At 35.0% G+C, this 15,136-nt stretch overlaps 1 protein-coding gene across 1 annotated transcript; it reads left to right on the top strand.

Annotated features, from left to right (window-relative positions):
* Window positions 1–4,674: 4,674 nt before the first annotated feature.
* LOC143227162 (cuticle protein 10.9-like) lies at window positions 4,675–6,650 on the top strand. Its single transcript, XM_076458666.1, has 3 exons — window positions 4,675–4,733; window positions 5,274–5,369; window positions 6,068–6,650. The coding sequence occupies exons 1-3, from the start codon at window positions 4,728–4,730 to the stop codon at window positions 6,413–6,415; spliced, it is 450 nt and encodes a 149-aa protein (XP_076314781.1). The 5' UTR covers window positions 4,675–4,727; the 3' UTR covers window positions 6,416–6,650.
* Window positions 6,651–15,136: the final 8,486 nt, after the last annotated feature.

Here is a 15,136-nt window from a genome sequence, read left to right as displayed (position 1 = left end):
TTCAATAAGGAGTAGCCATACCTTCCCTCAACAAGGAGTAGCCATATCTTCCCACAATTTTCTGGAGATGTTGAATACCTACTTTATGTGTGAGGAGTTGTGGTCCTGAATATTTATATATGTTCCTAAATTTGTAATATTTTAAAACTCTACTTTTGTTTCATATGTGAGACAAGTGAAAGATTAAATCGGGAGACATAGAATCCCATTGATGTAGAGTTCTACTTCTATAAGAACCTCCCTTAAAAGTACACATTACATTTCCAACAGAGAAGTTTGTATTACAGTTTTACCTATCAAACCTCTCTTAAAAGTACATTTTACATTTCCAACAGAGAAGTTTCTATTACAGTTTTACTTATCTAACCTTTCCCAAATATAGTTTGCTCTAGTTATCCAAATCGATTTGACCCGGCATGGTCATGCGTGTTAAGGCGTTCGACTCCTAATCCGAGAGTCGCGGGTTCGAATCCCGGTCGCACCAAACATGCTCGCCCTTTCAGCCGTGGGGGCGTTATAATGTTATGGTCAATCCCACTATTTGTTGGTAAAAGAGTAGCCCAATAGTTGGCGGTGGGTGGTGATGACTAGCTGCCTTCCCTCTAGTCTTATACTGCTAAATTAGGGACGGCTAGCACAGATAGCCCTCGTGTAGCTTTGCGCGAAATTCAAAACAACCAAATGAACTGATTTTGTATAAGCGCATGAAGACCTTAAAACTCTGTAACCTTTAATATTTCAATTTGTTACAAATTTATTTTTCAGTTTGATTGTCAAGAATACATTGCAATCTTTACTGCTATAACTATATTTCTATATATAATGCTATATTTGTATGTATAGTCTTATATATAAATGTGTAGTATTTGTCCCCTTGGATATTTGATCACCATCATTGTTTCTTTTTTTTTTTTCTTGGGGGAGAGGAGACTTAGTTATCTATTGAAAGTTGTTGTTTTATTAATTAACAATATCTTTACAAACTTTTGAGCTTTAGCTTTTTATACATTGTTCAGGTGCTGGAAAGATGGATAATTTTTAACAATGCTAAGTTTGTGCAACTGTTTTAATATTCCACACTGTTTCTCATATCTAGTCAAATATGTATTCCACAAAAAGGTAGGATTTCTTTATACCTTTAAACATATATATCTAAAGAGTTCTGTTCATGCTACACAGAAATAACATATCAAATAATAAACACCATTCGAAGTGAGATCATTTGATTCTCGAACTTTGTATTTGCTTCAGTATTTTGCACAAAATTACACATGGACTAAGTGTATAAAGTAGTCCTTAGTTTTGAAAGGATTTGTATGCTCGTTTGTCGATTTCACACCCAGCTATTCGAGCGCTATCTACACTTTACGTTCTTAATCTAAAAATTACAAATTAGAAAGAATGCAGGTAGCCAAATACTACCAACCGCTAACTCTTATACTGCTCTTTTCCCAACGAAAATTGGGATTGACCATCACCTATAAACTCTTTATGACTGAAAGGGTGAGTATATTCAAGCTTGAGACCTACAGGTCTTTTGAACTATTAAACCAGAGTAAAGACAGATAGCCATCAACACTTACCATCACTAAATCTTGAAACACTTTTGTCTGATGGATTTACGATCCAGGTGAGTAAGCCAAGAGAAACACCAAGACTGGCTTAACTAAAACAAAACATACTTTCGTAAAAACCATATTTTCTTGAGGTCCTCTATTGATTGAAGTCTGCAAATTGTAAAATAAATCACTGAATATCGTGTAATTTTAAATTGAAGGGTATATAGTTTGGTCAAATAACCTTTCACAATAGGTAATACAATGTATTGTATACTATTCGTTATCAATACACGGAAAGTTACCTGAAATATTCACAGAATATCATCATTCACTTCTAAATACGCACATTAAGAGTCAACGTAACAATAAGACCAACTAAAATCAATTTCAAAATTGTACGTTATGTTTCTAATGTAACATTGTTATGGTGAGAAATGCTGATAATACTTAGCATCCAAACTAGTAAGCTGTATTCTTGTTTGTTTTGGAATTTCGCACAAAGCTACTCGCGAGCTATCTGTGCTAGCCGTCCCTAATTTAGCAGTTTAAGACTAGAGGGAAGGCAGCTAGTCATCACCACCCACCGCCAACTCTTGGCCTACTCTTTTACCAATGAATAGAGGGATTGATCGTAACATTATAATGCCCCCACGGCTGGGAGGGGCGAGCATGTTTGGCGCGACGCGGGCGCGAACCTGCGCCCCTTGGATTACGAATCGCACGCCTTACGCGATTGGCCATGCCAGGCCTAAGCTGTATTCAACCTAAACGTTTCTCTGTCAGTATGTTTGACTTTACTATCTCTTTTAACAAACAGGAACTCAACCCAGTTACTAATGAAATAAGTAAAGGTATTCAAGAAAACGTTTTCGTGGTTTCACAATAATATACATTTTACCAACGTCAGTCTTAATTGCAAAAAATAAAATAAAAAAATGAGTCGTCAGTAAATTAGCTCAGATCGATAGTCAGAATTTTAGTACTTTTTTATCAGATACGTTCCGAAGGAATTTATTATTAAAGTATCGTATTTTGAAAACGTAATTTGATTCACATTTTTTATAGATAGTAACTAATAGCATTATCATGGGCGTAGATTTTTTACACCCGATGGGGGAATGATTTTTGCAACCACTTATGTGGACTGTTCAATTTGCAAATTGGTAATCTATTATTACGTGAGCCTGAAAGCTGTAAACATGCAGTCAGAGAGTAATCTTGTTGCCACGATACTTGCATGAATACTTAGGCCTACTGACTGATATTTACTACCTATCGCTTAGATCGAAAAGCTTAGAAGCACGCCTATATTAAAGATGTGGCTTTGCAATAAGAAAACACAAACAAACACATACTGTTTACAAATGGTCATAATAAAGAAATATGAATATTAATAAACTGGTGCCAGCGTTTTATCAATAAAAGATTAGAGTCAGTTTGAAAGAAGTTTCTTAAGACCAGATAAACCTGGTTTTTCTTATTGTTTGAGGCAGGCGCGGCGCATTGGTTAGAGTGTCGACAGTTCAAACGAAGAAACCTTTTTCGGGACCCTTTAGCGAAAAAACGCAATAGCAAAAAAAAAACGTTCTTTACTTTGAGGGCATGTGTAGTGCACTGTAAGGGTGACTGTAAGATTTCATTATCCAATTAAACAATAATAGTTTCAAAAGTGGGCATTGGCTGCTACTGACTATTTGTCTACCATCTAGTTTTATTAATTCAAAACTTGCGTATAATACTTATGTAACTATAACAAAAATTAAAACTAGTAAAATTCTTCGCCTGTACATTTTGATAATTTTGATGACAATTAGCACATTAATCTACTAACAATATGAACGAAGGTTGTTGTTTGTTATTACGTCCAAAGCTACACGAAGATGCACTGCTCACTACGAGTATCGGAACCCGGTTTCTAGCGTTGTCAGTCTGCAGACAGTCTGATGTGCCACTGGGGGACATGTACAAAGTTATTATCTTCAATAACATAGAAATAAGTATCTACCAAATTAAACTATGTAACTATAAGCTGAAGTTGGCAGAAACGATGTCTCTACCTTCTAATCTTCAAAGAAATATTTACTTTAATAAATAGATCGTTGTCCTTCCTAACCCAGTTCAGTGGGACAGAAATCCCTATGTATTTCAAAGTCTATTATTTACCAATTTTGTATATAGAGCTTGAAATAATTTACTTAACATTCAGTTTTAAATCTGTGGTAATGTGATAACTTGAAAGTGCTGTTTAATAACCTGATGACAAATATGGATAATTGGAAAAGGAAAAGAAACGAGTTAAAAGTAGTTGAAAAACACTTCGAAAGACTGATATCCTTAAGTTATGTAAGTTATTATTTTGTACATTGCTCATATCTGTAAGAACTGTTTGTTTGGAATTAAGAACAAAAATATACAATGGGCTATCTGTGTTCTGCCCACCACGTGTGTTGAAATCTAGTTTCTAGCGTCGTACGTCTACAGATATACTGCTGTGCCATTGGGTGGTGAGAACTCTACTTTTATACACACTGTATTTCTATAACATTGAAATTAGGTCACTCGACTCGAAAACTGCTGGTCGCGGTTTCGAACCCCATTCGCACAAAACAAGCTCGCTCTTTCACCCATGCGGACATCATTATGTTACGATCAGTCCCATTATTCTCTATTAACAGAGTAGCCCGAGAGTTGGTATTTGATGGATGTTGACTAGCTGTCTTCCCTCTAGTTTATCATTTCAAAACTAGGCAGCAGATAGCCCTCGAATGGGTAAGTTTACGTGAAATACGACAAACAAATGAACAAAAGTATTTTTAAACGACTCCCTTTTTAAGAAATAATTTGTTATTTCTAACACGTATTTGTTGTGTCAGATCATCGTACGTTAAAGAAAAGTACAGTAAAGCGCCCTCGTACGACTCGCTTGGGGGCAAGGCGAGACCAAACAATGTATATCACTGTCAGCGTATTAGGAATGGGAGAAAAATTCTTTTTAGTAACATTAGAATATTGTCTAAACAAGAATATGTAACCCAAATTCACGGACATAAGGAAGAAAAGATAACGCCTGTGAAACAGGTATAAAAATGGTTGAGTCAGTGTTTTCTCAACAGATCATACAACTAAAGCCAACTTTAAACTGCTGTAGAGCTTTCTCTGCTAATCATAATGAAGGTGAGAATATTCACATATAGAATGCCTGCCTGCCTTTAGATATTTAGTTAATCGCAGCTGGAACTTTATTTCACACATGGTTTTTTTTCACAATATTGAAATGAGTAACTTAACTGTTATAAGAACAGTTAATTTAAACAATCAGTTGATTAAAGTAACAGGGATATTTGCCTTTAGCACATGATCTATAAATTATTCGTTCTAATCATATGCTTTAACATGTTATTTTTATCTTAAATCTTATTTGACGCTTGTTTTAGTACCAGAGCAAAGCTCACAATGAGCTATCTGCATTATGACTACTACAGGGATCCAACCTTGATTTTCAGCGTTATGAGTTTTCAAACTAACCTTTGAGCCAGTGAGGGCAAATATCAGTCAATCTAAAACATAGAACCTATAATAAGAAAATGGAAAATAATCTTGCACAGCAAGACAATGTGTTACTTAATCTAATATTTACTTGCTTGTTCTTAATTTTACAGTAATATAAAAGTTTACTTTAACTCTGTGAACAGAAAATATTTTTGGCTTTTTCAGATTATAATTCTCGCCTTGTCAGTAATATCTGTCACTTGTCTGCAGTATCCATTACGATATTCCTACCACCCGTACGACTATCAAGTAGACGCATATGTAAGTAAAGGTTTAGAAAATATTAATTTTAATAAACGTAATCAATAATTACACATTAACTTGTACGTTTTATTAATTTCACTTGTTTCACAAGTTACTGTTGAAAGTAAAAATACATGTTTGAAAACATTTAATACAGGTTAGATATATAGACAGATGGATGATAAGGAGTTGAGTTCTTACAGATTTAACCACGTGTAAAAGTTATAGTACAGATCATCTGGATAGCAGGGAGTTGGTTTCACTAAAAATATACCACTTGTTGTACAAGCTAACTAGATAGCAGGAGTTAGTTTCACTGAGACTCTAACCACTTGTGGTACAGGCTAACTAGATAAGAGGGAGTTGGTTTCACTGAGATTCTAATCATTTATAGTACAGGCTAACTAGACAGCAAGGGAGTTGATACCCCTTGAAGTACAAACTACTTAGAATGTAGAGTTTTGGTTTCACACTTGTAGTGCAGGTTAATTAGACAATGATGATTTAATTTGTTAAAGTTACTTTTGTAATTAAGAGTGAAGTACATCGTAGTAAAAATTTTTGTTGTCAAGTAATAGTTTATAGTTTATTAAGTCACGATTTGTTTTGTCAAAGTCTTAAGTATGAAAACAAAATCTATCTACGCGTGAAACGCTGTTCTATCACATTCAATACATGTATATGTGTACGTGGATCAAAACTGCTTTTGTTTCCAGGCTAAACCACAACCATACAATTTCGGATATGACATCCATAACGAATACGGGGATCGCCAGTGGCAGCAGGAGCAAGGTGATGAATACGGTAACAAGCAAGGTTCCTATGGTTACGCAGATGCTTACGGTATTAGCCGCCAGGTGGACTACATTGCTGATGAGGGCGGATTTCGCGCCAACGTGAAGACCAACGAGCCTGGTACCGCTAATCAGAATCCTGCTGACGTGAATATTTATTCTGATGTTGTTCCCGTGAAATACGACGCTCGTCCTTACGGCTACGCTCGTCCTGTTGCCTATGGATATGCTCGTCCTGCCCATAGCTACGTTCGTCGGGCCGTCTATTAACCGAATTAAACACAACTATAAGTATCTGGACGTTCCAAACTGTTGTTTATCATCTTGAGTGCACGACGAGCGGCGTTTAGCTTAAAAAAAAAAAAAAAAGAGGAGTCAGCGTTCCTAATTTTGTGCTTAGGTGTTGTTGAGTAACAAAAGTTGTTTTATGTGCAGACACTATTGTAAGCAACATTTAACTTAATGCTTTTTGTAAAACATGTAAGTTTTAGAATCATAAGCAATTTACCTGTCTGTGACTGCTATTTGTTTATTCATTTTAAAATAGTAAAATTAAAATAAAGTTTTTGTTGTTGTTGTTTTTTTCTATTAAACACACTAAGTGATCGGATCATGATCATGTAGCTAACTTGTGAAGTTGCTAATCAAAGAGTCCAAAGTTCGAGATGTAATACTGTTGAATACACTCCATTGTGGATACGTTTTAAAAGTGACAGTTTATACTTTAATTGGGTTTACAGATCCGAAAAAGAAACTGGCTGCGGATAATGCTGGCTGGCTATCTTTCTTCCAGTTTGCTTGTTTGTTTGAAGTTAAGCACAAAGCTACACAAAGAGCTGTCTGTGTTCTGCCTACCTTTGATACCGAAATCCAGTTTCAAGCATTGGAAGTCCGCAGACATACCGCTGTGCCCCTGAGTTGGGGGGGGGGGGGCTTTTGTTCGATAAGTAATTCAACATTAGGGAAGGTTTCATGAACTCTAGAGGGTTTCCAACCCAGCTGTTCAGCCCATTTGCACACAAGGTGCTGTTTAAGTTGAGATTTTCATGTCAGTTAATTAAAAATGTTTAAGTCAAATAATACATACTGACTTTTTACTGATAGAATTTTCAAAAAATGTCAGTGAAAAGTAAAATCTTTGTTCTCTCAAAAGCCACTTTGATTCTTATATTCATTGATAACTCAAATATAATTAGTACGGTATTCAATAAATAGATTGAAGAGAAAATCTGCCTAACTAGAGATCGATTTAAAACAAAATTTTAACTTGACTAATATTTTCAATAGGCAGGTAAAACACATTACGTACTAACTTTACTAAAAGCTATGTCACTTGCATGCTAACGTTCAAATGTTTACGCAATGAAACATATTAATTAATACTCCCTAGGAAATGTTTTTTTCCAAACAATATAGAACATTATCATTATATTTTACACTATGCTTTCAAAGCATAGCTGTAAATACCATCTACAACAATAAAGTCATATCACTGAGAAAATATAATCATTACTGTTTTCATTTCTCAGTGTGTCGGAGTCATTAATTACCGCTAGAAACCGAGTTTCGATATTTGTGATGGGCAGAGCACAGATAGCCCATTGTGCAGCTTTGTGATTAATTCCAAACAAATAAACACAATAAAGCGCCCTGGTGATTCAGTAGCATTTCTGAGAACTTATAACGCTAAAATTCGGGTTTCAATATCCGCAGTGAGTACAGTTTACATCTCCCATTGTATAGCTTTTTGGTTAACAATAACAACAATTTAGATAACTGAAGAATAGTGTGTTCAGGAAGATTTGGTGTAATTAATACGTTTCCGCCTTTCAATGAACATTAAAAACTAATTCATTTATCCAGTTTTAAAAACTGGAAACCTTGTATAATATTTATGAGAGAATTCACTGGCAACGTTGCAATTATTGTTTTACGCGCGTAATATGAGTTAAAATATCGAATATTTTAATATTTTTGGAAAGTGTTTTATGTTGTAAATTTACTCTATAAATTTAGTGATCCGGCATGGCCAAGCGTGTTAAGGCGTTCGACTCGTAATCTGCGGGTTCGAATCCCAGTCGCACCAAACATGCTCGCCATCCAAGCCGTGGGGGCGTTATAATGTGCGATCAATCCCACTATTCTTTGGAAAAAGAGTAACCCAAGAGTTGGCTGTGGGTGGTGATGACTAGCTGTCTTCCCTCTAGTCTTATACTGCTAAATTAGGGACAGCTAGCGCAGATAGCCCTCGAGTAGCTTTGCGCGAAATTCAAATTCTATAAATTTAGCATTGTTCTTTGACTCTCCTATTGCTTATTACTGACGCGACATCTGATGGCATAAAAGTTAATTTTCTATCACTGTCGCATACAGCAATTCTGTAGCTATTCTGAGCAATGTCTATTATTATCTGATATCTTCTTTGAGTCTTATGTTGTTAATTGTAAATAATAGTGAACTATGATGTTTTAACACAGGGCTTCTTGTGGTTTCTATCTATTATTATTTTTTTAGCCACAGCATGGAGGCTCCTAAATGAGATCTGAGTTGTTGTTTTTTTTTTCAAGTACAAACTTGACCGATTTGAGATCTGATTACAGTTTGAAGTAGGTAACCACGCAGGTTCCCCAGTGGCTCAATGGTATGTTTGAAGACTCACACCTTTAAAAACCGGGTTTCGATAGGAGTGATAAAGAGAGCACATATAGTCTATTGTGTAGTTTTGTGCTTAATTCTAAATAAATCAACAAAAAAATTTGACCAAGGCTGGTAGAGATCCTGATGCGAAATAAACTCGAATCGGGTACTCGCGTGCCCCGCGTTTGGTATTCCTGGTGTACAAAACTTTAGTTAATAAACAAGAAGAAAAAGTTATCAGAGGTTAATTCACTCTAATCCTGCCGAAAATAATTTCAAGTACCACAGCTATTGAGAATTCCCGCTTGTTTATTGTCTGTCGCTGATAAACGCGGTAACAAAAATGTATTTGGAGAGAACTGAAAATAGAAAAAGAGAAATATCTAATTTGTTGCTGTGAAGACGTTTTCTTTCATTTCTGTTCCCCCCCCTCCCACGTGGGTGAACAGTAATTCTACGAATTTGCAAATCTAACACCAGCGGTTTTATTTCCCTTGGTGAATACACCAGATATCCCGATGTGGCTCTGCTATGAGAAGAAAAAAAACTCTTTAATTTCTTTCTTTGAGAGTAATCTGACAATTATTAGGTTTGTATAATCATTTTCTAAAACTGTTTCTCAAAAGCAGTTTCCTACCCCTATGGTCTCTTAAATTTCCCCAGTAATAATTAATGTTACTTACAATTACACAAAAGTTGTCTCGTGTTAATAACAATGAGGTACATACGGTAAAAGGACAGCTGCAGATGTTATCAGTGGCAATATGTTTGTCACCCAAATATCTTTGGTTCTTGGCAAATTTCAACTTCTTGAAAGTTTAATGTCGCCTCAAAGTAACTTACTATGGCTGGAAAAATACTTCGTTGCTACTTTCGATTACGGGTAATTAAAGTGGGAAAATTCTAAATAGTGTATTGTAAAAGAGAAAAGTATTCTGAAGAAAAGATACTTTGATGTTCTCTACGGAAGTGAAAAGCTTTTATAGTAGACGCTCAGCTAGTAAAGGGGATTCTGAAACCACAAATCAAACCAACATGGAGCAATGCTCTTTTCGTCAATAAAGAATTTATGGTTGTAAAAGAACTTTCAATCCAATCTTCCACTGCGACAAAGTTCTACACATCTTGTGGCACAACTAACAAGATAATAAATTATTATTGGAAGTCTCAAAAGCCAAAGGATTACTAGTTTTCAGCCACATATCGAAATCAACGGATGTTCTTTTATAAGAAAGATATCCGAAGGAATTGAAGTTACAGCTATATCATTCCAGCACATACCTGCCAACCTCCCATATCTTCCAGAGTAAAGGTTTTGCCTCTAGTTTGCTTAACATGGTCCAAAAAGCCAGCATTCACACTCTGAGCACGTGGATGGTCTGTGGAAAGTTTCACATAATGTTGAAGACTGACCTCACCATTTTTCTTAAAAACTTATTACAAAAGAGATTGTGGTGTTGGGCAGTAGTGCGAAACAGCAGCTAGCAGACTTTAGTATGAAATCATGGTTATCAGACTGTGTTAAGAAATTATAGCTATAAGACTGTGATAGCAATCATGGTTAGCAGAAGGAACACAATTATTGATAATAGAGAAAGTAGTTTTAAAGGCACTTCTGGACTTAGAATATCATTCTTATAATGTTAGATTAATCACTGGTATAAAATATAAGATTAAAAATGGCGAAAAGGTGTGTGTGTGTTTTACAGCAAAATCACATCGGCCTATCTGCTGATTTTAGCGATGTAAATCCGTTGATTTACCACTGTACCAGCAGGGGACGGCGAGAAGGTCTGAACATTTTAAATCAGATATATTTAACATAAAGGGCTTTATATATAACACAGTTACCAGTAATGAGATTGTATAAAATATTTCTCCGCTTGCAATATAGCAAATCATAATTTATACAGAATAATAATTCTGTTTAACTAAATCTACCAAGATGAATAAAATAAAGAAGTAATACTCTCAGTACCCTAATTTTTTTAATCTTAGCTGTAAATTTCACCTTGTTTAATTACTGCCTCATTTAATTACTGTCCTCCTTCACTGGCTCAGTGGTAAGCTTTTAAACTAAAATTCTGGGCTTGATTCCCGCAATGGATAAAGAACAGATAGCTAATTCTATAGCTTTAAACTAAAATATAACGGCCGACTGACTTAACAAGAGTTATTACATCCGCCATTGAAGAGGCTACGTTTTCACCCTTATGTCTGTTTGTCAGCATGAATTTTCGTAAATGATTGAATGGACGAAAGTTGTTATAAATTTGGACAACGACTCCGTTTAAGAGTAATTATATTTCGGATGGCCAAGGTTACAAAAATCCGAAAAATCCCTAACTGTTAACATGGGAACTGATTTTTTCGCCTTTTTTTTTTTGTTTCTGCTCTTTATCTAAATTAGGAATAATTGAAGTTTGGTGAAACTTGATGGTCGTATGTAGAATATTACTCCTCTTTGTCCTGCCAGACATGGTCCAAACATATGAACACATTATCGTTTTCATTCTGGGAGCTGATTATGATCACTCAGTGTCCCTCAAATTCACTCTTTGTCTTTCAAATGTCTTCTAGTTACACCATTTACATTCAAAGTTTGAACATTTAGTATTATTTTCAACATTGGTTTAGCAGTACAACAGTTGTTTTTGTTGGGTTTTTGTTGTTTTCGAGGGAGAAATGCAAAACGATGATATTTTTGAATAGGCGTTGAAATCTCTTGTAAGGTAATCCGTGATGACGAGAAAACCCACTTGTAGAGAAAATTATATATTTAAAAACCGCTGTTATGAGTTGAGAAAACACTATGTAGAGGAGCGAACAACGTTTCGACCTTTTTCAGTCATCGCCAGGTTCAGAAAGAAAGAAAGAGTTACTGATCAGTAGCTAACCACATACAGGCTTTTATGTATTGTTGCTTACTCGTTGTAATTATGCATTTTGATTCAGCCAATAGATGGCACTGTCAGGTTACGCATGAACGAAGAAAACTTTAATACAGAATCATTCAGTGCAACATACATCTCTACCACGGATTGTCGATCATATTCGGATCTCAAAACATACGAAAATGTGTCCGTACGTTTGTCATTCTTAACGAACACGGTCCATTTTTCGCAGGTCAATAAGGAATAGTATAACCATCAATATTGCTCAAAATCCTTTCATTTTTACTAGGTTATAGAACCAAAATAATGTGATAAGAATGTTTGGAATTTCGTAACATATCTGTGACCCAGACCCTCCAAAAACTAACCACTTCTAAGGAGAGTGTGGTAACTTTCGTCTAAATCCATTCAGTCGCTTTCGAAAAATTATGCTGACAAACACACACAAATAGTGTGAAAACATAAACACCAGTCAAAGTCTGTACAACATTGGTGTGAGAATGTTATAAAAATATACAAAAATCACTCACTAATCGTTAGTCTATGTACTTAAATCAGTAAACTTATATTTATCTGTGACTGTATATATAGACATATATATAAATATACAGAATACAGTACTGTGGGATTTTTAAGAAAATAAAGGAGGCCTGAAAAGGCTAGTAAATTATTGTTTTAACGTTGAGATATTATCACATGGCTACATTTATTGGTCTTCTAGCCAAACATTATACTTCTTAACCCTAGTTGGAATCACATTAGAGGCCCGACATGACCATTTCTATTCGCAATCTGAAGGGCGCGGGTTCCAATTCCCCTCAAACCAAATATGCTCGCCCTTTCAGCCGTTGGTAAAAGAGTAGCCCAAGAGTTGGCGGTGGGTGGTGATGACTAGCTACCTTCCCTCTAGTCTTACATTGCTACATTAGGGACAGCTAGCGCACATAGCCTTCGTGTAGCTTTGCGAGAAATTCAAAAATAAACAAACAAACATACACATTTTCCGAGTAAAAGTGCCACAAATGTTAATGAAAAAAATTAAAAGGTACACATATTGTTTTAAAGAAATATGTGTGCAATAAATTAGGGAAACCTTTGTTGTTATTCTGGATTTAAAAGGGGGATCATGACTAGAATATTTTTTTTACTTAAACAACTAATTATTTGAACAAGGATAACGAAACTTTATTTACTGCAGTTGCATAACTTTCATAAATAAAAAATAACTTTACTTCTTTCAGACATAGTTTTGAACTGCAAGAAAACAAGAAAGCCAGCTTGTCAACAGCACCGTCAACATTTGGGCTACTCTTGTTTGACTGGATAATGGGATTTAATCGTTATTTTTTAATGTACTCACGCCTTAAAGTACGAAGTACAATTCTGTAGTTGTGGCAAAGGACCGCGAACCATGAAGCCACAGATTCATAGCTCGAGCATGTTAATCACCAGACCAAAACCGGTTCATAAAAAATAATAATAATAAATCATTTAATAAAGTAACCAAGAACAAGTAGTAAGTTTTACTTTCTGTAGAATTAAAATTTGTCAGAAAGTTTTCACTTTGAAAAGTAATGACTATGAGTAACGCTACGTACTTTTAACATTGTTTATATATTGAAAATAATACTAGTTGGTAAATAAACTTTTCGACCTAGTTATCACACAACTTGTAAAATTTAGTTGTTATCTGATGCAGTAATTACTTAATAAAAATTTAAAAGTTAGGAAAACAAATGACGTTTTAAATTGTACATCTTATTATTGTATAAAAATAGTGATTAGAATTGTACAATTTAGTGAATTTGAAGAATTATTCGAAAACGAAAGTGTCGCTCTCTAGTAGTAAAAGCAGGACTGAGAATATATTTAGGCTTAAGAACAAAATGCTTTGTATAATAAGTTTGTGACCAAAATGAAGTTAAAGCACAGTGCATATGAATCGCGAAATTATTCTTTATATGTGAACAATTTCTTTTATTTTTATGATGACTTGGTTTGTCAAGCTATTTGTGCTTTGTGCCATACAGATACCGTAACTCGGGTTTTAGCATTATAAACCTTCAGATTTGTCACTGAGACACTGGTTGGGGGGATAAAACAATAGCTATTGCTGTCTTTGTATACCTCGTTTTGATTAAAGTAATCCGTTCAGTGTTTCTAACAGTGCCATTTGAAATGTAAATAAAAATAATCATAAATACACATAAAACTTATTTGAAGCAATTTATGTATGAAATTATTTAAAACAAAATTAATTTTTTATCAAAACTTAGATATTCTCCTTTGCAGTGGTAAGTATAACTTTTTTGTTGGTTGACACGTCATCACAACCATCGTCTTCTTTCCTTCCAAAGTTTTTTTAAAGCGATAAATTAGAGGGTAAATAATGCTAACCATCGGGTTTTTACATTCTTAGCTGGCAGAATAGAGATATGTTATTGTATAACTTTGGACTTAAAGACTAATAAAAGTTTTTAAAAGTACTTTTCCAACAACAAATCCAAAACAAATACAAAATAAAATTTTGCACATCGAAAAGAGAGTGACACTTGGTTTTGCTACACAGAATTAACATTTGTCTTTGTTATAATTCTTACATAATTAGGGGTAAATAAATATTGTAACACAACACGCTTTAGGTTAGTTTTATATAGTTTTTGGTTGATTTTGAATTTCCTGCAAAGGCACACGAGAGCTAATTGTTGCTAATCGTTCTTAATTTAGCAGTGATTGATAAGAGGGAAGGCCACTAGTTAACACCATCTACCGCCATTTCTTGGTCTACTAACGAACAGTGGGAGTAGCAACATTATAACACTCCCTACTGATGAAAGGGCGGGCATGTTCGGTTAGTAGGATTCGAATCTGAGACCTTCATATTAGGAGTTGAGCGCCCCTAATCAGCATGCCATGTCAAGCTATAATGTGTCTTTATATAATAAATGTGAATCATAATCTACTTCAATTAATTTCTTACTTAAAACTCTAGCATGGAATCATATTTACCAAGAAGTGACTCTTGTTATGGTTCACAATTATCGTGGTTATTTTATTTATTTATATTAGCATGATGTTTTTTTTTTAAAATAAAATGTAACAACCCTACTGTTTGGATAGGAACACCTGAATTCACAACCAGCGATTTTATCCGACATTACTTAACTGTTCTGTTTGTTTTGAATATTCGCGCAAAGCTACACGAGGGCTATCTGCACTAGCCCCTAATTTAGCAGTGCAAGACTAGAGAGAAGGTTAGTAGTCATCACCACCCACCGCCAACTCTTGGGCTACTCTTTTACCAACGAATAGTGGGATTGACGGTAATACATTATAATGTCCCCACGGTTGAAAGGGCGATCATGTTCGGTGCAACGGAAATTCGAACTTGCGACCTTCAGATTACGAGTCGAGCACCATAGTCACCTGGCCATGCAGGGCTTTTTTTAACTGTTCGACA

The sequence above is a fragment of the Tachypleus tridentatus genome, chromosome 9 (assembly GCF_004210375.1).
Source record: "Tachypleus tridentatus isolate NWPU-2018 chromosome 9, ASM421037v1, whole genome shotgun sequence".
In the NCBI taxonomy this organism is placed as follows: domain Eukaryota; kingdom Metazoa; phylum Arthropoda; class Merostomata; order Xiphosura; family Limulidae; genus Tachypleus; species Tachypleus tridentatus.
Note: the sequence above shows the minus strand (reverse complement) of the source record. Positions and strands in the feature narration are given on the sequence as shown.